At 47.1% G+C, this 22728-nt stretch overlaps 1 protein-coding gene across 1 annotated transcript in view; it reads left to right on the top strand.

The window, feature by feature from the left end:
- Positions 1-22728, top strand: part of LOC140430245 (uncharacterized) — a 100759-nt gene that overhangs the window by 32845 nt on the left and 45186 nt on the right. The window contains exons 3-6 of the mRNA XM_072517673.1: positions 5774-5904; positions 6319-7151; positions 8222-8378; positions 8466-9269. Of these exons, the coding sequence (XP_072373774.1) occupies positions 5774-5904; positions 6319-7151; positions 8222-8378; positions 8466-9269 (1925 nt within the window). The remainder of the gene's footprint in view (positions 1-5773; positions 5905-6318; positions 7152-8221; positions 8379-8465; positions 9270-22728) is intronic.

Below are 22728 nucleotides of genomic sequence, written 5' to 3'. Positions count from 1 at the left end.
TGTGACTGCACCCTTCTTATTCCTGATTTCTACCCATATAGCCTCACTGCCCTCGGAGGTGTCCTCTCGCAGTATAGCTGTGATATTCTCCCGAACAAGTAGCGCAACTCCGCCTCCCCTTTTACATCCCCCTCTATCCCGCCTGAAACATCTAAATCCTGGAACGTTTAGCTGCCGATCCTGCCCTTCCCTCAACCAGGTCTCTGTAATGGCAACAACATCCTAGTTCCAAGTAGTAATCCAAGCTCTAAGTTCATCTGCCTTACCCGTAATGCTCCTTGCATTAAAACATATGCACTTCAGGCCACCAGACCCGCTGTGTTCAGCAACTTCTCCCCGTCTGCTCTGCCTCAGAGCCACACTGTCCCTATTCCCTAGTTCTCCCTCAATGCTCTCACCTTCTGACCTATTGCTCCCGTGCCCACCCCCCTGCCATACTAGTTTAAACCCTCCCGTGTGACACTAGCAAACCTCGCGGCCAGGATATTTATGCCTCTCCGGTTTAGATGCAACCCGTCCATCTTATACAGGTCACACCTGCCCCGGAAGAGCTCCCAGTGGTCCAGATAACGGAAACCCTCCCTCCTACACCAGCTGTTTAGCCACGTGTTTGTCTGCTCTATCTTCCTATTTCTAGCCTCACTGGCACGTGGCACATGGAGTAATCCCGAGATTACAACCCTCGAGGTCCTGTCTTTTAACTTTCTGCCTAGCTCCCTGAACTCCTGCTGCAGGACTTCATGCCCCTTCCTGCCTATGTCGTTAGTACCAATATGTACAACGACCTCTGCCTGTTTGCCCTCCCCCTTCAGGATTCCCTCTACCCGTTCGGAGACATCCTGGACCCTGGCACCAGGGAGGCAACATACCATCCTGGAGTCTCTTTCACGTCCACAGAAGCGCCTATCTGTGCCCCTGACTATAGAGTCCCCTATTACTATTACTCTTCTGCGCTTTGACCCTCCCTTCTGAACATCAGAGCCAGCCGTGGTGCCACTGCTCTGGCTGCTGCTGTTTTCCCCTGATAGGCTATCCCCCCCGACAGTATCCAAAGGGGTATATCTGTTCGAGAGGGGGACAACCACAGGGGATTCCTGCACTGACTGCCTGCCCTTTCTGGTGGTCACCCATTTCTCTGCCTGCACCTTGGGTGTGACCACATTTACATAACTGCGATCTATGACGCTTTCCGCCACCTGCATGCTCCTAAGTGCATCCAATTGCTGCTCCAACCGAACCATGCGGTCTGTGAGGAGCTGCAGTTGGGTGCACTTTCTGCAGATGAAGCCATCCGAGACGCTGGAAGCCGGACCTGCCACATCTCACAGTCAGAGCACAGCACCCCTCTAACTGACATTGCGTCAATTAATTAAAATTAAAATTTGTCTTTTTTTTTTTAATACTTTTTTTTTAAATTGCAAAGTTACTGTCAACTATCTGTTTCCTAGCACTAGATTTCTAATAGAAATGCGATAGCTAACTATAATATTCTCCGATCTCTGGCTTAGATATCCTCTAAATTATAATTAAGTTATTATGTTTAATTAGTTCCCAAATACTCAATTTTTTTTTTTTTTAATTTAGGTTAGAATCCCAACCAGCCACTCAGGTCACAGCTTTTCTGTGATGTCACTTCAGTTTCCCCCCGACACACACAATTTGAAAAAAGGTATAAAAGTAAAAATAAAAATCACTTACTTACCTTCTTACCTTCTGAGTGTCTGAGATGTTGCTCCTCTGTTCAAGAAAGGGAATAGGAATGACCCTGGTAATTAAAGGCCAGTTAGTCTTACTTCGGTGGTCGTGAAGATAATGGAAAAGGTCCTGAAGGATATGATTTATGACCATTTGGAAAGATGCAGCTTAATCCGGGATAATCAACATGGATTTGTGAAGGGTAGGTCTTGCCTCACAAATTTGATTGAATTCTTTGAGGAGGTAACTAAGTGCGTAGATGAAGGTAGAGAAGTTGCTGTCGTATACATAGACGTTTGGCATTTGATAAAGTTCCCCATGGTCGGCTCATGAAGAAAGTAAGGAGGTGTGGGATAGAGGGAAATTTGGCCAATTGGATAAGTAACTGGCTATCACGTAGAAGACAGAGGGTGGGTGGTGGATGGAAAATGTTCAGACTGGAGACCAGTTACCAGCGGTGTACCACAGGGATCAGTGCTGGGTCCTCTGCTATTTGTGATTTTTATCAATGACTTGGAGGAGGGAGCTGACGGGTGGGTCAGTAAATTTGCTGATGACACCAAGATTGGTGGAGTAGTGGATGAGGTGGAGGGCTGTTGTAGGCTGCAAAGAGACATTGATAGGATGCAGAGCTGGGCCAGAAAATGGCAGATGGAGTTTAACCCTGATAAGTGCGAGGTGATTCATTTTGGTAGAAAAAATTTGAATGTGGATTACAGGGTCAACGGCAGGGTTCTGAGGAATGTGGAGGAACAGAGAGATCTTGGGGTTCATGTCCACAGATCTCTGAAGGTTGCCACTCAAGTGGATAAAGCCGTGAAGAAGGCTTATAGTGTGTTAGCGTTTATTAACAGGGGGCTTGAGTTTAAGATCCGCGGGGTTATGCTGCAACTATACATGACCCTGGTGAGACCACATTTGGAGTATTGTGTGCAGATCTGGTCACCTCATTATAGGAAGGATGTGGAAGCATTGGAAAGGTTGCAAAGGAGATTTACCTGGATGCTGCCTGGTTTGAAGGATATGTCTTATGAGGAAAGGTTGAGGGAGCTAGGGCTTTTCTCTTTGGAGTGGAGGAGAATGAGAGGCGACTTAATAGAGGTTTATAAGATAATGAGGGGGATAGATAGAGTGGACGTTCAAAGACTATTTCCTCGGGTGGATGTAGCTGTTACAAGGGAGCATAACTATAAGATTCAGGGTGGGAGATATAGGAGGGATATCTGAGGTAGGTTCTTTACTCAGAGAGTGGTTAGGGTGCGGAATGGAATGCCTACTGTAATAGTGGAGTTGGACACTTTCAGAACTTTCAAGCGGTTATTGGATAGGCACATGGAGCACACCAGAATGACAGGGAGTGGGATAGCTTGATCTTGGTTTCGGACAATGCTCGGCACAACATCGAGGACCGAAGAGCCTGTTCTGTGCTGTAGTGCTCTATGTTCTATGTTCGATGCCCCAGGAATTTGAATCCCTCCCTCTTGCACCATCTCTCAAGCCACGGATTCATCCTATCTATCCTGACATTCCTACTCTGACTAGCTTGTGGCACTGGTAGCAATCCTGAGATTACTACCTTTGAGATACTACTTTTTAGTTTAACTCCTAATTACCTGAATTCAGCTTGTAGGACCTCATCCCATTTTTTATCTATATCGTCGGTGCCTATTTGCACCATGACAGCTGGCTGTTCACCCTCCCCCCACCCCCCAGAATGTCCTGCAGCCGCTCCAAGACATCCTTGACCCTTGCACCAGGGAGGCAACATACCATCCTGCAGTCTCAATTGGGTCTGCAGAACTGCCTGTCTATTCCCCTTACGATTAAGTCTCCTATCACTATAGCCCTGCCATTCTTCTTCCTGCCCAGCTGCGCAGCAGAGCCAGCCACGAACCTGGCTGCTGCTGCCTTCCCCTGTGAGCAATTTCCCTCAACAGTATCCAAAGCGGTATATCTGTTTTGCAGGGTGATGACCACAGGGGACACCTGCACTGCCTTCCTACTCCTGCACTGCCTTCCTACTCCTGCTCTGTCTTTTGGTCACCCATTTTCTATCTCCCTCACTAACTTTCACCTGTGGTATGACCAACTCGCTAAACATGCTATTCACGACATCCTCAGCATCGCAGATGCTCCAAAGTGAGTCCATCCGCAGTTCCAGAGCCTGTCAAGCGGTCTAACAGGAGCTGCGACTGGACACATTTCTTGGATGTGAAGGAGTCAGGGACAGTGTCCATGTCCCTGAGCTCCCACATCGCACACAAGGAGCATGACACGGGTCTGGGATCTCCTGCCATGTCTTAAATCTTAGATTAACTTATCCAAATACAATTCCAAAAAAAGAAAAAGTAAATAAATATACAAATGAAAAGACAAATTACTTACCAGTCACTTACCAAGGATAAAAAGCATCTCCTGCCCACCCAGCTTCAAATTCCCAAACTCACTCTTCGCTGTGTCTCACTCTGGCTGTGTCTTCTCTGGCTCACTGGAAGAACTCCTGTAGCACTGTTGCTTCACAGCGCCAGGGTCCCGGGTTCGATTCCCGTTTGGGTCACTGTCTGTGGAGACTCACGGATTTTCACAATAACTTCATTGCAGTGTTAATGTAAGCTGACTTGTGACAATAATAAAGATTATGACTGTCCTCCTCCTGCAACTCTTCTGTGATGTGCAGTGTGACTATAATGACTTCTTCGACATTTTCCCCTTCAGTTGTATGCAGAGAATCTGCTGCAATGGTGAATCTTCCCATTGCTCTGCTTCCTCCCCAAGCTCAATCTCTGCTGTTCAAATCCACTCAACCGCTCGGGCTCGCGCTCCCTCACATTCCAACTGCCGCTGCGCGCCGCAGAACTACAACGCTCAGCAGGCAACGCGGCTTGACTCCTGATTCCACCCTGCCCCTCCTCACTGCGCAGGTGCGGGAATAATGTTGCTCGGACCGGGTGTGTCTGGAAAGCGGCTGCGCAGAACTGGGTGGAGCACGGGTAATAAGGTCCCGCCCCTTCCAATGTCATTGGCTGAGCAGTTTGATTTACATTTCCTTATGGGCGCGACTACTGTTCCCTGTCTGTGAGTGGCTGTACCGTCAATCAGGGAGCTGAACTGTTTGATTGGCTGCGTTGGATATTGAGTGTGTTTATTTGAAGCATTTCCCTTTTGATTTACAGGCTGAGTTTTGTTGATGGGTCATTACTGAATATGAGAAGGTGAGGTGTAATTATCTGGGAGGGGCAGAGACATATTTATTCAAATGTCTTTTAATATCTTCTTTAAAGATTTGACCTGAAGGCCTCGGCCTTTCCCAAACGCCTCGGCTTGGATTTGATACTTTTGCCCAGTGCTGTGAGCTGAATTTGGGATGTGCAGCCTGAGTAAGGGCAGTGTATCTAATTTCCCAGGATGAAAATCAGCTTCACTGAAGAAGCAATATTTTCCTCAGCTTCCAGTCCTTCCTGCTCAGAGTGTTTTCTTCAAATAATTTGGGAAAACAAGGGGAGAAATTTCACAATCTCCACTGAATTAACATTTTTCCTGAGTGTTTTTAAATTCTCCAAGGGTAAAATTGGTCTTTGTCAGCATAACACAGGCTCGGTAACTTAAAAGCCTGTTGTACACTCCGCCTGAATGTCTTTTCCATTGTCTGCACGGTGCATGGGATTCAATAAGATCATAGCTGATCTTGTGGACTCAGGTCCACTTATCCGCCCACTCACTGTAATCTTTTATTCCTTTGCTGCTCAAAAATCTGTGTGCCTTTGCCTTAAAAGCATTTAACGGGGTAGCCTCCCACTGGGCAGTGAATTCCACAGAATCAGACCCTTTGGGTGAAGACGTTCCTCTTCAACTCAGTCGTAAATCTGCTCCCCCTTATTTTGAGGCTATGTCTCCCTCGTTCCAGTTTCACCCGCCAGTGGAAACAACCTCCCTGCTTCTATCTATTCCCTTCTTAATTTTATATGTTTCGAAGGGAATAGATGGACAGGGTGGAGGAAAGTAGCCCCAGTATCTGGAAACAGGGGATGTGTGACAGTCGTGAGGACAAAAATAGGACTTTTATCTGATCCCCACACAGGGGAATAGCAGACTTGGCACTCACTGTGGAACAGTCACTCACTGTGGAACAGTCTCTCACTGAGGGGTCAGCCCCTTTAGCAAAGGAGGAGAGGAAGTTGGAGGAAATCATGTTTCTTTTCCTGTTTCACAGTAGGATTGCACCGTACTATACCAGAGAATACAGAGGATAGACACCGCAGATAAATCCTGACCATCACCCATGGAACAACTGCACAACTGTGGGAAGACATCCAGTCCCTTCATAGCATTGCTCAACACAGAGACAGTTGGGCAGTGAAACCATCATCTGGAAATCGGTCGGGTCAGGGGCACTTAGACATCTCATCAGATCTGAAACTGGTCAATGGTGTGGAACCTTCCATCAGAACCAACCTTTCTGAAGGTTCGAATTTGGGTGATTGGTCAGGGTGAGGCTGGGAAGAAGTGTGAGTCGACTCCAAGTGTGGTGAGAGCTCCAATCATTCATCGAGCCTCATGAACAAGTGACTCATTCCTGCAGGTGAGAGGCTGTGCGGGTGTGAGGAGGGTTCCACAGGTCATAAGATCGTCTGCAGTACATTTGTTACAAATACTGTTGCCACAAGGCCAGCCACATGGAAGGGAAACGATTCCGGTGTGGTGTTTGTGATAAATGTTTTCTGAATTCTATGAGGCTCCTGAGGCACCAGATGATTCACACAGGGGCAAAACCATTCAGGTGCGACGTTTGTGAAAAGTCTTTCTCACAATCATCGACCCTCCGTCAACACCAACGCATTCACACGGGGGAGAAGCCCTTCCCATGCAAGATATGTGACAAATCATTCTCAGAGTCATCATACCTCCGTAAACATCAACGTCTTCACACTGGTGAGAAACCCTTCACGTGTGAGATATGTGACAAATCGTTCACACGGTCAACAGGCCTCCATAAACACAAACGTCTTCACACAGGGGAGAAACCCTTCACGTGCGAAACGTGTGACAAATCATTCTCGTGGTTATCATCTCTCCATCAACACCAAAGCATTCACACAGGGGAGAAACCCTTCACGTGCAAAATATGTGACAAATCATTCTCGTGGTTATCGTCCCTCCATAAACACCAACGTCTTCACAAAGGTGAGAAACTTTTCGCATGCAAGGTGTGTGATAAATCGTTCACACGGACAACAGATCTTCGTCAACACCAATATCTTCACACAGGTGAGAAACCCTTCTTGTGTGAAGTGTGTGACAAATCATTCACACGGTCAACAGGTCTTCGCCAACACCAACGCATTCACACAGGGAAGAAACCCTTCACATGCAAAATGTGTGACAAATCATTCTCAGAGTCATCGTACCTCCGCAAACACAAATGCCTTCACACGGAGGAGAAACCCTTCCCATGCAAGGTATGTGACAAATTATTCTCGGACTCATTGCCTTCTTGCGCACACCGATATATTCACATGTGTACATGTATGTAACAAATCATACCCTGAGCCACCTTCCCTCTGTGAACACATTCACATAGAAGACAAACCATTCACTGGTATGATATGTAACAAATCATTCTCGGACTAATCAGCCAGCTAATCACACTGGCGAGAACACATTCAATGCGAGATGTGAGACAAATCATTCTCGCAGCAATCTGACCTCCACAGACACCAGCACATTCACACTGCAGCTCACCTGCTTCCCTTACACTGAGACTTGTCTGTGTTGTTTAGAACATAGAACAATACAGCGCAGTACAGGCCCTTCGGCCCACGATGTTGCACCGAAACAAAAGCCATCTAACCTACACTATACCATTATCATCCATATGTTTATCCAATAAACTTTTAAATGCCCTCAATGTTGGCGAGTTCACTACTGTAGCAGGTAGGGCATTCCACGGCCTCACTACTCTTTGCGCTCCAGTGCTCACACAGGGGAGCTGTCCTTCCAAAGCACTGTCTGTCTCAACCGTGTCTGTCTCAGCACTGTCTGTCTCAGCACTGTCTGTCTCAGCACTGTCTGTCTCAGAGTGTCTGCCTCAGTAGTGACTCTCCAACCTCTCCCACCATCAGTCCAATCATTTCAAGAAGGTCAATTTAACCTTTTACCAGATCGTCAAACGTCACCAAAAGAAGAGATCAATATGGAAAGAAGCTGTTGCTTATGCACAAGTTTCCTTGTGATGGACAAGAGGGAAATATCTGAATATTAAATATATAGGTTAATTATTGAAATTTCAAATCTTGAGATTTTGAGTAGAAAATGCCAAAAGATCACATTGTTTATTTTCAAAATTTATGAGATGTTTTAAATGCAGTTGCCTTGGAGATTGCTCTGACTTTGTCATAATATTGATCTCCAATCAGAAATCCCCTGGGTGAAGGCTGAAAACTGTCTCCAACACTCGGAAAATGTGCCACAAGCCAACACAACGAAGTCTGGACCCTGATTTATTTTTCATTTTAATTTCTTTCTTTAGGTAAAGCTGGTCCATAATGCCCAGGAGCGCTCATTGACTGGAGGGCGGGTTCCGTACATCAAGGAGCTGAAGGAACAGGAGGAGTTCACCAGAAAGCTGTTTGACCTCTCCAACTCCACGATAACCAATGGCGGATCAGATATGGGGATGAGTGAAGGTGATGTGAGCAGATGAGTGTTTAAACCATTGGGAGAGTTAATTTATATGACAAAAAATAATCATTGTGATTTTCTTCCTCTGACAGATACACAGGTGTCCATGGAGACATCAGCAGTGTCCAAGATTCCTGAAAGGGCTGATGAGGAAGGGACAGAGGTTAATACCTCACAGCAATGTGGCATGGCAGCTGCAATGGAGGAGGGAGAGGAGTGTCTGGAGGGTAAGGTGTCTGATTTGGAGGGTAGTGTTGGTGAGTTCAAGTTAAATATTGTGACCTGTGTGAAGGAGGAGGCCTGTGATGCTCTGGCTGCTGTAGTGGAGGGAGGGAGCTCCGATCCTTCTGGGGGTGAGGAACCTGCGGCTTTGGGAGCAGAAGCTCCGCTGTCTTTACGATCACACGGACAACATCAGGCCCACGCTGCTGGTGAAGAAAGTGAATATGATCTGAAACCTCTGAAGGACTTACATCAGGAACAGGTTCAAAGTACAGAGAGTTATCAGGCCACTCTTAACTTGCTTCAACAGACTTTGACTGAATTTAAGATGGATGTTAGTCAGAATCTGCAAATAAACAATGAGATTCTTCAGCATCATCTAAAAAGAAAGAATGAGATCCTTCAGCAGCAGAATGAGGTTCTGAGACAGCAGAATGAGATTCAAAACCAGCATCTGCAAAGAAACAATGAGATTTGTCAACAGCAGAATGAGGTTGTTTGTCAGCTTATGCAAAGAAGCAATGAAACTCTGAGTGAAATGAGGCAGATTCTGTCTCAGATCGTAGCGCCTGCACCTTCTGACCAGCAGCAGCCCAGTGCAGAGACATCTGCTGCTGGACATGGCTCTGACACAGGAGAGGTCACGTCACAGGGACAAGGGAAGCATAGATGGAATTAGGGTCACCCCCTCCAACACTGCCTCCTCGACCCCTTATTCCCTTTCTGTTTTATCATGAGGGCGCCACGGTGGCAGTGGTTAACACAGCTGCCTCACAGCACCAGGCACCGGGTTCAATTCTGACCTTGGGGACTGTGTAGAGTTTGCACTTTTTTTTCCTCCGGGTGCGCCGGTTTCCTCCCACAAGTCCCGAAAGACGTGCTGTTAGGTGAATTGGACATTCTGAATTCTGTGTACCCGAACAGGCGCCGGAATGTGGCAACTATGGGATTTTCACAGTAACTTCATTGCAGTGTTAATTTAAGCCTACTTTGTGACAATAAAGATTATTATTATATTCAAGTTAGGTGGGCTCACGGGATATGGGAGGGGGAGTGAACGTTGCTAGGGTGCTCTTTCAGAAGTTCAGTGCAGCTCGATAGGCCATATGGCCTCCTTTTGCACAGTAGGGGTTCTATGGATATTTTTCTCTTTTCAGTCTGGATTTTTGCATCAGCAGCGAGCCTCGCTATCATGAGGACAGTGGCAGAAGACACCCAAATCCAGAAGACCCCTCCTCTCGATCACCTCTCATTTCCATGAGACCAGGAATGGGCCAGGTCGGGATCTGCACATTTCACACCTGTCCATAGAAATCAACATCTGCCTTGACTTGTGTGGTTTTGGGGTGAGAGGTGTCTGAAACCCAACGTGTGCAGATTAAACCTGATAGGAGTTGGTCTGAACTTTGTTCATTTGTTTGGATAGATTGGGTACCCTTGTGAAGTGGAAATGTACCCGTTTGAATATGGTCACCCAACACCTTTGGGGAGCAAAGCTAACTTTGGGAAACGAAGCTATCAATTCAGATATATAAAGATTAGACATGAATGTGCATAGTAAGTGCGCAAACCCATTACAATGAGAGCCCATTGAAATTGTCAAAAACAATTGCCAAAAATGTCAAGAAGACTATCAAGCTCAAGGGAGCTGTCAAATTAAATAAGCATTAAAAACTCCTGGGCAGGATTCTTCGTTCCACCAGCCGGCCAATGGGGTTGCCCATTTTCTGGTGCGGCATGCCTCTGTCAGAAGCAGGATTATCCGTACCCGCAGATGGCCAATGGGATTTCCCATTGTGGCCACCTCATGCCGTCGGGAAACCCGCGGGCGTGGCTGCGCTGCTGGAAGAGCAGAGGATCCCACCAACGGAGAATCCCGCTGCCTGTCTTTAACTTGGAAAAAACTGTCTGGAGTATCGGCTCTGACTAAGTAATGCAGTTTCTAAACATTAGCTCTGTTCTATCTCCACAGATGCTGTCAGACCTGCTGTCTAGCATTTCCTGTTTTTGTTTCAGATTCCAGAATCTGCAGTAATTTGCTTTTATCTTACTTATGTTTGAAAAATGTTGCCTTTTACTCTGTCTGTTTACACAAGCCTCAGGGATTGACTGGATTAATGTGCATGACAGATTTCACAACCATCCATTGTCACAAGTAAGGTGCCTATCATTTCACAGTGTGATTGACTGCTACAGTGGCTTTGTGGTATTGTTACTGGACTAGTAATCGAGGTACCCAGGGAAATGCTCTGCAGATCCAAGTTCAAATCCTACCACAGCAAATGGTGAAATTTGAATTCAATAAAAATCTGCAATTTAAGTCTGATGATGACCATTATCCATGTTTGTAAAAACCTATCTGATTCCCTGATGTCCTTTATGGAAGGAAATCTGCCATCTTTACCTGGTCAGGCCCACTCCAGATTCACAGCAACATGGTTGACTCTGAACTGCTTCAAGGGCAATTCCAGGAATGACGTTTTTAAAAAGTGGTTATGGACAGCATGGAGTGGGACTACCAATTTCATTGTTTGATTTTAATAGGGGCAATTCAATGAAATGTTTGTTTCCAGAAGGGATAATCATAGAATCCCTACAGTGCAGAATGAGGCCATTCGGCCCATAGAGTCTGCACTGACCATCTGAAAGAGTATCCTACCTGGGCCCACTCCCCTGCCTCATCCCTGTAACCCCATAACCCCACCTAACCTTTGGATACTCAGGGACAATTTAGCATGGCCAATCTACCTAACCCGCACATCTTTGGACTGTGGGAGGAAACCTGAGCATCCGGAGGAAACCCAAACAGACTGGGGGAGAAAGTGCAAACTCCAAACAGTCACCCAAGGACAGAATTGAACCCGGGTCCTGGCACTGTGAGGCACCATGCCACCCATAATGAAATTGAAATAATTTAAATGTAGTAATTTTTAAAAATGAATGAATGTTCTTTTATAAAAATAAAGTCTGCAACAGACACTTGGAACTTCATTTTATTTAACCCGAGCATGGGTCCTGAAATTTGCCCATTGTGGATGGTGAGGGAGTTGGTATGGGTGGTGGAAGGGCAACAAGTACATAGAACATAGAACATAGAACAATACAGCGCAGTACAGGCCCTTCGGCCCACGATGTTGCACCGAAACAAAAGCCATCTAACCTACACTATGCCATTATCATCCATATGTTTATCCAATAAACTTTTAAATGCCCTCAATGTTGGCGAGTTCACTACTGTAGCAGGTAGGGCATTCCACGGCCTCACTACTCTTTGCGTAAAGAACCTACCTCTGACCTCTGTCCTATATCTATTACCCCTCAGTTTAAAGTTATGTCCCCTCGTGCCAGCCATATCCATCCGCGGGAGAAGGCTCTCACTGTCCACCCTATCCAACCCCCTGATCATTTTGTATGCCTCTATTAAGTCTCCTCTTAACCTTCTTCTCTCCAACGAAAACAACCTCAAGTCCGTCAGCCTTTCCTCATAAGATTTTCCCTCCATACCAGGCAACATCCTGGTAAATCTCCTCTGCACCCGCTCCAAAGCCTCCACGTCCTTCCTATAATGCGGTGACCAGAACTGTACGCAATACTCCAAATGCGGCCGGACCAGAGTTCTGTACAGCTGCAACATGACCTCCCGACTCCGGAACTCAATCCCTCTACCAATAAAGGCCAACACTCCATAGGCCTTCTTCACAACCCTATCAACCTGGGTGGCAACTTTCAGGGATCTATGTACATGGACACCTAGATCCCTCTGCTCAGCCACACTTTCAAGAACTTTACCATTAGCAAGTGGTGGGAATGAGGTGAGTTTACACTAAATTGGCATGGAGGCTATGGGGGCAGAGGTTTGCATGGAGTGTATGAGGGGACATGGTGGCAAGTGGCTGGGAAATAGAATCCATAGAATCTCTAGTGTCGAAGGAGGCCATTTGGCCCATCAGGTCTGCACCAATCCTCCAAAAGAGCATCCATCAAGGCCCACACCCTCGTTCTTTTCCCGTAACCCCACCGAACCAGCACATCCCTGGACACTAAGGGGCAATTTAGCATGGCCTTCCATCTAATCTGCACTTCTTTGGACACTAGATTGCCAATCTACCTAACCGTTGGATGCCAAGCACAGCCAATCTACCTCACCTGCACATCCTTGGATTGTGGGAGATAACCGGAGCACCTGGAGGAAACCCATGCAGATACGGGAAGAACGCACAAACTCCACATAGTCACCCGAGGCCGGAATTGAACCCAGGTCCCTGGCGTTGTGAGGCAACAGTGCTAACCACTGTGTCACCATGCTGCCCCATTTGGCATGGATGGGATGTCGGGAATGTGTGAGGGGTAACTCCTGTTTTATGTTTCTTTGTTTTTTAAACTTCAATACAGTGCTGGTCCTCCAAGACTGGATTTCCATCCAGCCCACCTCCTCACCCAGCATCCCTTCATTCATTCCAGGGTCACCCAGCTTGACGGCTGGGTTCTCCACCATCTTGGAACGAAAATCCCAACTTCCAGGCCCTTTCTCCTAGTTGGGATTGCTCCAGTCAAACGTTCAGTACAAAGCACCGAGTAAACAGGTTTCTCAGCTGGATCTTCTCACACAGCATAAGGGGCATTTCCACATCTGATTCCCCAAAGGATATTCAGACTGCCTCAAGATTAGTGTGGATATTATGGGATGCAATTAATACGCATCTTAATCCATCATTCACTGAACATTCATTCCTGAACGAATGTGGATATTACAAGACGCCACCTCTAAAAAAACATGCTCCTTCCCTGGTAAAACAGGACTCTTACTGGATGCTCCTGAATGGTTCAGTGAATAGGGGCATATCATGCTGACAAATCAGGTACTTTAGTTTCAGTTTAAAATCATGAATTTATTGTGAGTGAGTTACAAATCGATGCTGAATATGAATAAAACAACAGACAAACAACACAATATCTAGCTTACACCAAAATTTAAATCAACCACAATGACAAAGCATTCGAAAATGATTCAAGATAGCAGAAGGTGTAGAGAGGACATGAACATAGAACAATACAGCGCAGTACAGGCCCTTCGGCCCACGATGTTGCACCGAAACAAAAACCATCTAACCTACACTATACCATTATCATCCATATGTTTATCCAATAAACTTTTAAATGCCCTCAATGTTGGCGAGTTCACTACTGTAGCAGGTAGGGCATTCCACGGCCTCACTACTCTTTGCGTAAAGAACCTACCTCTGACCTCTATCCTATATCTATTACCCCTCAGTTTAAGGCTATGTCCCCTCGTGCTAGCCATTTCCATCCGCGGGAGAAGGCTCTCACTGTCCACCCTATCTAACCTGATCATTTTGTATGCCTCTATTGAAGTCTCTTAACCTTCTCTCTAACGAAAACAACCTCAATTCCATCAGCCTTTCCTCATAAGATTTTCCCTCCATACCAGGCAACATCCTGGTAAATCTCCTCTGCACCCGCTCCAAAGCCTCCACGTCCTTCCTATAATGCGGTGACCAGAACTGTACGCAATACTCCAAATGCGGCCGTACCAGAGTTCTGTACAGCTGCAACATGACCTCCTGACTCCGGAACTCAATCCCTCTACCAATAAAGGCCAACACTCCATAGGCCTTCTTCACCACCCTATCAACCTGGGTGGCAACTTTCAGGGATCTATGTACATGGACACCTAGATCCCTCTGCTCATCCACACTTTCAAGAACTTTTCCATTAGCCAAATATTCCACATTCCTGTTATTCCTTCCAAAGTGAATCACCTCACACTTCTCTACATTAAACTCAATTTGCCACCTCTCAGCCCAGCACTGCAGCTTATCTATATCCCTCTGTAACCTGCTACTTCCACACTATCGACAACACCACCGACTTTAGTATCGTCTGCAATTTACTCACCCACCCTTCTGCGCCTTTCTCTAGGTCATTGATAAAAATGACAAACAGCAACGGCCCCAGAACAGATCCTTGTGGTACTCCACTTGTGACTGAACTTCATTCTGAACATTTCCCATCAACCACCACCCTCTGTCTTCTTTCAGCTAGCCAATTTCTGATCCACATCTCTAAATCACCCTCAATCCCCAGCCTCCGTATTTTCTGCAATAGCCTACCGTGGGGAACCTTATCAAACGCTTTGCTGAAATCCATATACACCACATCAACTGCTCTACCCTCGTCTACCTGTTCAGTCACCTTCTCAAAGAACTCGATAAGGTTTGTGAGGCATGACCTACCCTTCACAAAGCCATGCTGACTATCCCTGATCATATTATTCCTATCTAGATGATTATAAATCTTGTCTCTTATAATCCCCTCCAAGACTTTACCCACTACAGACGTGAGGCTCACCGGTCTATAGTTGCCGGGGTTGTCTCTGCTCCCCTTTTTGAACAAAGGGACCACATTTGCTGTCCTCCAGTCCTCTGGCACTATTCCTGTAGCCAATGATGACATAAAAATCAAAGCCAAAGGTCCAGCAATCTCTTCCCTGGCCTCCCAGAGAATCCTAGGATAAATCCCATCAGGTCCCGGGGACTTATCTATTTTCAGCCTGTCCAGAATTGCCAACACCTCTTCCCTACGTACCTCAATGCCATCTAATCTATTTACCTGGAGCTCAGCATTCTCCTCCACAATATTATCTTTTTCCTGAGTGAATACTGACGAAAAATATTCATTTAGTATCTCGCCTATCTCTTCAGACTCTACACACAACTTCCCATCCCTGTCCTTGACTGGTCCTACTCTTTCCCTAGTCATTCGCTTATTCCTGACATACCTATAGAAAGCTTTTGGGTTTTCCTTGATCCTTCCTGCCAAATACTTCTCATGTCCCCTCCTTGCTCGTCTTAGCTCTCTCTTTAGATCCTTCCTCGCTACCTTGTAACTATCAATCGCCCCAACTGAAACATCACACCTCCTCTTCACATAGGCCTCCTTCTTCCTCTTAACAAGAGATTCCACTTCTTTGGTAAACCACGGTTCCCTCGCTCGGCACCTTCCTCCCTGCCTGACCGGGACTTACTTATCAAGAACACGCAGTACCTGATCCTTGAACAAGCTCCACTTATCCAGTGTGTCCAACACTTGCAGCCTACTTCTCCACCTTATCCCCCCCAAGTCACGTCTAATGGCATCATAATTTCCCTTCCCCCAGCTATAACTCTTGCCCTGCGGTGTATACTTATCCCTTTCCATCCTTAACGTAAACGTCACCGAATTGTGGTCACTGTCCCCAAAGTGCTCACCTACCTCCAAATCCAACACCTGGCCTGGTTCATTACCCAAAACCAAATCCAATGTGGCCTCGCCTCTTGTTGGCCTGTCAACAAACTGTGTCAGGAAACCCTCCTGCACATACTGTACAAAAAACGACCCATCTAATGTACTCGAACTATATCTTTTCCAGTCAATATTTGGAAAGTTAAAGTCTCCCATAATAACTACCCTGTTACTTTTGCTCTTGTCCAGGATCATCCTCGCCATCCTTTCCTCTACATCCCTAGAACTATTTGGAGGCCTATAGAAGACTCCCAACAGTGTGACCTCTCCTTTCATGTTTCTAACCTCAGCCCATACTACCTCGGAAGATGAGTCCCCATCTAGCATCCTCTCCGCCACCGTAATACTGCTCTTGACTAGCAGCACCACACCTCCTCCTCTTTTGCCTCCTTCTCTGAGCTTACTAAAACACCTAAACCCCGGAACCTGCAACATCCATTCCTGCCCCTGCTCTATCCATGTCTCCGAAATGGCCACAACATCGAAGTCCCAGGTACCAACCCATGCTGCCAGTTCCCCTACCTTATTTCATATACTCCTGGCATTGAAGTAGACACACTTCAAACCACCTACCTGAACACTGGCCCCCTCCTGCGACGTCAAATCTGAGCTCCTGACCTCTATACTCTCATTCTCCCTTACCCTAAAACTACAATCCAGGTTCCCATGCCCCTGCTGCATTAGTTTAAACCCCCCCAAAGAGCACTAACAAATCTCCCCCCCCAGGATATTTGTGCCCCGCAGGTTCAGATGTAGACCATCCTGTTTGTAGAGGTCCCACCTTCCCCAGAAAGAGCCCCAGTTATCCAGAAATCTGAATCCCTCCCGCCTGCACCATCCCTGTAGCCACGTGTTTAATTGCTCTCTCTCCCTATTCCTCATCTCACTATCACGTGAGAAAGAACATTTTTATACATTGGGTGTTAGGAGTCTGGAATTCACTGCCTGAGTTGGCGGCGGAGGCAGAGACTCCTAAACTCTTTAAAATAGTACCTGTACTCTTTTTAAAAAGTACCGGGCAGCACGGTAGCATAGTGGTTAGCACAATTGCTTCACAGCTCCAGGGTCCCAGGTTCGATTCCCGGCTTGGGTCACTGTCTGTGCGGAGTCTGCACATCCTCCCCGTGTATGCGTGGGTTTCCTCCGGGTGCTCCGGTTTCCTCCCACAGTCCAAAGATGTGCAGGTTAGGTGGATTGGCCATGATAAATTGCCTTTAGTGTCCAAAATTGCCCTTAGTGTTGGGTGGGGTTACTGGGTTATGGGGATAGGGTGGAAGTGTTGACCTTGGGTGGGGTGCTCTTTCCAAGAGCCGGTGCAGACTCGATGGGCCGAATGGCCTCCTTCTGCACTGTAAATGCTATGATCTGATGTTGTAAGATAGAGGAGTATGGAGCGGGCGCAGGAAGGTGGGATCAGAAAGGACACTTGGGTGTCCTCAGACTGGCATGGACAAGATGGGCCGAATGGCCTCCTGTGCTGTAACGTTTGGAGAGATTCCGAGAGGTCAGACAGCCAGTCTGCAGCTTTGGGCGGTGCTGCTGACCGCCAGCCGAATAGGATTCTACGGTGGATGATCAGGGAGGCAAAGGCAAGGGCGTCTGCCCTCCTCCCCAGGAATAGATCTGGCTGGTCGATTCCGCCACTTTCGGGCGTGGCTCCACCTCACCCCCACCACTTTGGACATTGCCTCGAAGAAGGCTGTCCAGTACTCCACAAGTCTGGGGGAAGACCAGAACATGTGGGCGTGGTTGGCCGGGCCTCCTTCACATCTATCCTCCACCTCCGGGAATAAACTACTCATACGGGTTCTTGTTAAGTGGGCTCTATGTACCACTTTTAATTGCGTCAGGCTGAGCCTTGCGCACATGGAGGTGGAGTTGACCCTATGCAGTGCTTCGCTCCAGAGTCCCCACCCTATTTCGACCCCCAGGTCCTCCTCCCATTTCATTCTTGTTGTGTCCAGTACGGTGTCGGCCCCTTCTACCAGTTGGTCATACATGTCGCTACAGTTTCCTTTCTCTGGTATGTTTGCGTCCAATAACCATTCATGTCTGTCGTGGCAGTTGTGGGTATGTCCTTGTCTCCTTTCGTAGGAAGTTTTTGAATTGCAGGTACCTTAGCTCGTTCCCCCTGGCTAGCTGGAATTTCTCTGTCAGTTCGTCCATTGTTGCGATCCTGCTGTCCGAGTATAGGTCCCTGACTGTCAATGTCCTTCCGTCCTGTCCCCACCTTTTGAAGGTGGCGTCAGTCAGTGCTGGTGTGAACCTATGGTTGTTGCAGATGGGAGCTTTGTCCAACATTTCGGTCAGGCCAAGTTGCTGCCGTAGTTGGTTCCAGGACTGGAGGGTGGCTGTCACCACCGGGCTGCTGGAGTGTTTTTTGGGTGGGGATGGGAGTGCTGGCGTGGCGAGGGCCCGGAGGGAGGTCCCCTTGCAGGAGGCCTCCTCCACGCGTACCCACTCGGCTTCTGGCTCCTTGATCCATCCCCTTATTCGCTCGTCCATCGCCGCCCAGTGATAGAATTGTAGGTTTGGGAGGGCTAGCCCCTGCCGGATTTTGTTTTTTGCAAGACCTTCTTTGGGATCCTCGCATTCTTCCCCCTCCATACGAACGCCATTATTAGTTTGTCCAGTGCTTTGAAAAAGGCCTTGGGGATGTAGATTGGGATGGATCTGAATAGGAAGAGTTACCTGGGCAGCACGTTCATTTTGATCGTCTGGACTCTCCCCGCGAGGGAGAGTGGGAGCGTGTTCCATCTTTGCAGGTCCTTTTTACCCTTCATGTCCATGGACCACTACCTTCCTTGTGTCATGAATGCACATTTTATTGTTACTCACATCCAAATAATATTTACATTTACTGTATCCAGCATTCCATGCACTATAACTATACAAAAGAACAAAGAAATGTACAGCACAGGAACAGGCCCTTTGGCCCTCCAAGCCCGTGCCGACCATGCTGCCCGACTAAACTACAATCTTCTACACTTCCTGGGTCCGTATCCCTCTATTCCCATCCTATTCATGTATTTGTCAAGATGCCCCTTAAATGTCACTATCGTCCCTGCTTCCACCACCTCCTCCGGTAGCGAGTTCCAGGCACCCACTACCCTCTGCGTAAAAAACATGCCTCGTACATCTACTCTAAACCATGCCCCTCTCACCTTAAACCTATGCCCCCTAGTAATTGACCCCTCTACCCCGGGGAAAACCCTCTGACTATCCACTCTGTCTATGCCCCTCATAATTTTGTAGACCACTATCAGGTCGCCCTCAACCTCCTTCGTTCCAGTGAGAACAAACCGAGTTTATTCAACCGCTCCTCATAGCTAATGCCCTCCATACCAGGCAACATTCTGGTAAATCTCTTCTGCACCCTCTCTAAAGCCTCCACATCCTTCTGGTAGTGTGGCGACCAGAATTGAACACTATACTCCAAGTGTGGCCTAACTAAGGTTCTATACAGCTGCAACATGACTTGCCAATTCTTATACTCAATGCCCCGGCCAATGAAGGCAAGCATGCCGTATGCCTTCTTGACTACCTTCTCCACCTGTGTTGCCCCTTTCAGTGACCTATGGACCTGTACTCCTAGATCTCTTTGACTTTCAATACTCTTGAGGGTTCTACCATTCACTGTATATTCCCTACCTGCATTAGACCTTCCAAAATGCATTACCCAATGCATTACCCAAAATGCATAGCTGATTAAAGATATGGTCCCAGTATGATTAAGACCAGTTGGGAGGGTTACTTGGGGTGGTTCCTGTCTCCGATCATAGATATGTTGGTACCATCCCTTGAAAGTGTTTAATGGGTGGCCTGCAGATCGCCATCTCTTAACCTCAACGTTTATCATTTTTTTGGATTCTGGTGTCTCCACATTAGGGAAGGGTGGAGTCATGATTTTGGAAAATGTACCATTCTGCCTTTTGGGAAAAACTAAAAGGAACAGGCTGTAGTGGGATACCTACTTGGGAATTGGTGGGGACAGAAGAACACACCCAGCACTTAGAGACGTTGGAGTTTCTGGCATAGGCATAGGACATGTAAAGGAAACATTGAACTCCTGGGTAAGGCCTGTTCAGCCAAACATGTAGCTGAAAATCAATATTGTGGGAAACATTTTACAGACTCTGATTTTGGTACGCGCGCTTCACATGCGAAGCGTGAAGGATCAAATTACTGCATCTTCTTCGTTCTCCTCCTAAGTCGGGCACCCATAAGCAAGGACAGGCCCTACACTACTCTGTCCTATGAATTCAAACTTTACCTAAATTACTTTTATGTACATATATCATTATAAATTCTACGGGGCGCTATGACATTCAGGCATGCATTACAAAATAATAAAAAAACTGGAACCTCTAACTGTCCTTAACTAAACTATCCTTAATCAATCAAAAGAATTTACAACCTTTTAAACTGTACAACAGCAGCAACACAGGTTTCTCTGGCTTTGCAGTCAAGCACAGAGTTTTACATTTCTTTATTAGACGAAACAAACACACAAAAAAAGGATGTACTTTAATTCACTTAAAGGGGTTGAGCGGTTTGTTGAAGTCCGAAAATAGGGGATCTGAAGGTGTATACCGGGGTGCGGGAGGCTTTCCTCCGCCATTTCCTGAGTCTAAGGGTCTGAACGACACTGCAGAGTATCGCCAGTACTAACAGTGCTTCCACAACGTAGGACAGGTTATGAACTTGTCACAACACGTCGGTGTATCGATAACTATCCCAGGGTACAGTGTATGGCAGGGGTGGGAAACATTCACGGCCTGTGTGGTAGGGGTCAGGGGGGTAGCGTCCGTGTGCAACTGGAGGAATCCCGCTAAGATCCAACTGGTTGTCTTCATCTTTTCTTCTTCTTGAGGCTTCTGTGGTACTGGAGTTCTATGAACACAAGCATAATTTCTGTTATTATCTTGTTTAAGATCTCGTATGTCTGTCTGTCCTTTTATTGCCAATTACCCGTTATAATTGGTCACCATCTGTGACTCCCTCATTTTATTTTTAAACCAAATATTTGGGACAAGACATCCGAGAAAAAAAATACTGACACAGTGCGAGCCGTCTCGCAGCCTGTGCGATCTACCATCCCAATGTTTGAGGATGTAAATAGCATTTGGAAGCAACCTAAGGGTCGCCATCAACAAATCAAAGAGTTTTGAACTAAAAGTGCCAAAATGGGGTACGTATGGGCCGCGGCGGGTAAGAATGGGTGTAATTCCCGGGTAGGACGGTGACCAGTGCCGTATGTGCTCTACCCGAGCGTAGCTGACCAGATGGGGGTCCCAAGGCAGGGCGGGGACCAGTGCCGTTTCTCCACTGCCTGAGCGACCGGCAAGAACGGTAAGAATTTGTGGTCGTCGTGGGGGTTGCATTTGTTGCTAACTTCTACCTTCAAAGCAGAAGAGTAGCTATGATCGCTTGTCTGTGGACAAACTTGTTCCTCTAACAGCCATTTGGCGTCAGAAGGGTAGTTTTGATTGCATCAAGATGTGGCGTGGGACCATGAAATCTTTAAATCAACAAACAACATTCAGCATTCACAATAACAAACAAACATACATTACAAACTTGGTGCAGGTTCCATCAGAAAGGACACCATTATTCTCCATCGGTTCCTTTTTAACCATCATCTGGACACCTCATTGCTCTAAAGCGAACAGAGTCGCAAAGGGATTCGTTTGGTGGGAATCAGACTCTATGTCATCATCTTCTCCCGGCTGCCATACTCTTGACTGGAGTAGGTGCGCTAAAGCTGCTTGGGGCGAATTAGGGTCCATCTCATCATTCCGCATGAGCCTGAACGAATTGTCTCGGTGCCAGAATTTTGTATCGAGGTTGGAGCTGCTAGGGGTTAATCCATAATCGGCGGGCGGTGGGTCTGGATCAGGGGCTTTAATGTACGTTATCTCGAAGGGGTCGCTGGAATCATGTTCGGAGTCGTTTGGGAGTGGAGCCTGGTGCAGCGGTGTAATCATAGCGTGGTGTGCTGGGGCTGTCGCTATCGCTGTTGGTTGGAGGAAGGGGGAGGCGGAGTCGTGCCTCTGGGGGTGGAGTCGTAGTTGTGTCTGAAGACGGGCTGGACAGGTTGGGGGAGGGTAGGAATATGTTATTTGTGGGCGGGGTGTGCTCATCTGCTGCTGCAAGCGAGATGTGGTGTGAATGGTTGTTCTGCGAGCCATAAGCCTTAAGCTGGTTTATGTGGAACCATGCAGACTTGCCATTCGGATAAGTGATTTTATATACAGAGGAGCTGACTTTATCAGAGATGGAGTACGGTCCGGCAAATTTGTGGGAAAGGAATGAACTGGGGTTGGATAGGGACAGCATAACTTGCTGCCCTACTACAAACTCGGTGGCGGTACTGTTTTATCAAAGCAAACTTTGCTTTGCTTCTTGCGGGTTCCAAGCCTGACGGCTGCTGCAAGCTGGGCTGCTTTCACATTTTCAATAACCTGTTGTACTGCTTTCTCATGTGTGAGGCCGGTGACTGTGGGGCTGGCCAAATCCAGTCCTAATAAATATTCTGTCCCTTTCATGGGGCGTCCGGTCATGAAGGTGTGGGGGGTGTATCCTGTGGACGTGGATACTGTGTTTCGAATGAACATTAATGCAACTGGGAGAACTGTGTCCCAGGTGCTGTTGTGTTGTTGCACCATTTTTCTGAGGGTCGCCTTGAAAGTTCTGTTCATTCTCTCTACTCTGCCGCTTGACTGGGGGTGGTATGCAATATGAAACTTTTGTTTTATGCCGAAAATTGTAAGAACTTTTTCATAATTCGTCCTGTAAAAATGGGAGCCTTGATCAGACTCTCTGCTGCGT

Source organism: Scyliorhinus torazame, chromosome 10 (genome assembly GCF_047496885.1).
Source record: "Scyliorhinus torazame isolate Kashiwa2021f chromosome 10, sScyTor2.1, whole genome shotgun sequence".
Lineage (NCBI taxonomy): Eukaryota > Metazoa > Chordata > Chondrichthyes > Carcharhiniformes > Scyliorhinidae > Scyliorhinus > Scyliorhinus torazame.
Note: the sequence above shows the minus strand (reverse complement) of the source record. Positions and strands in the feature narration are given on the sequence as shown.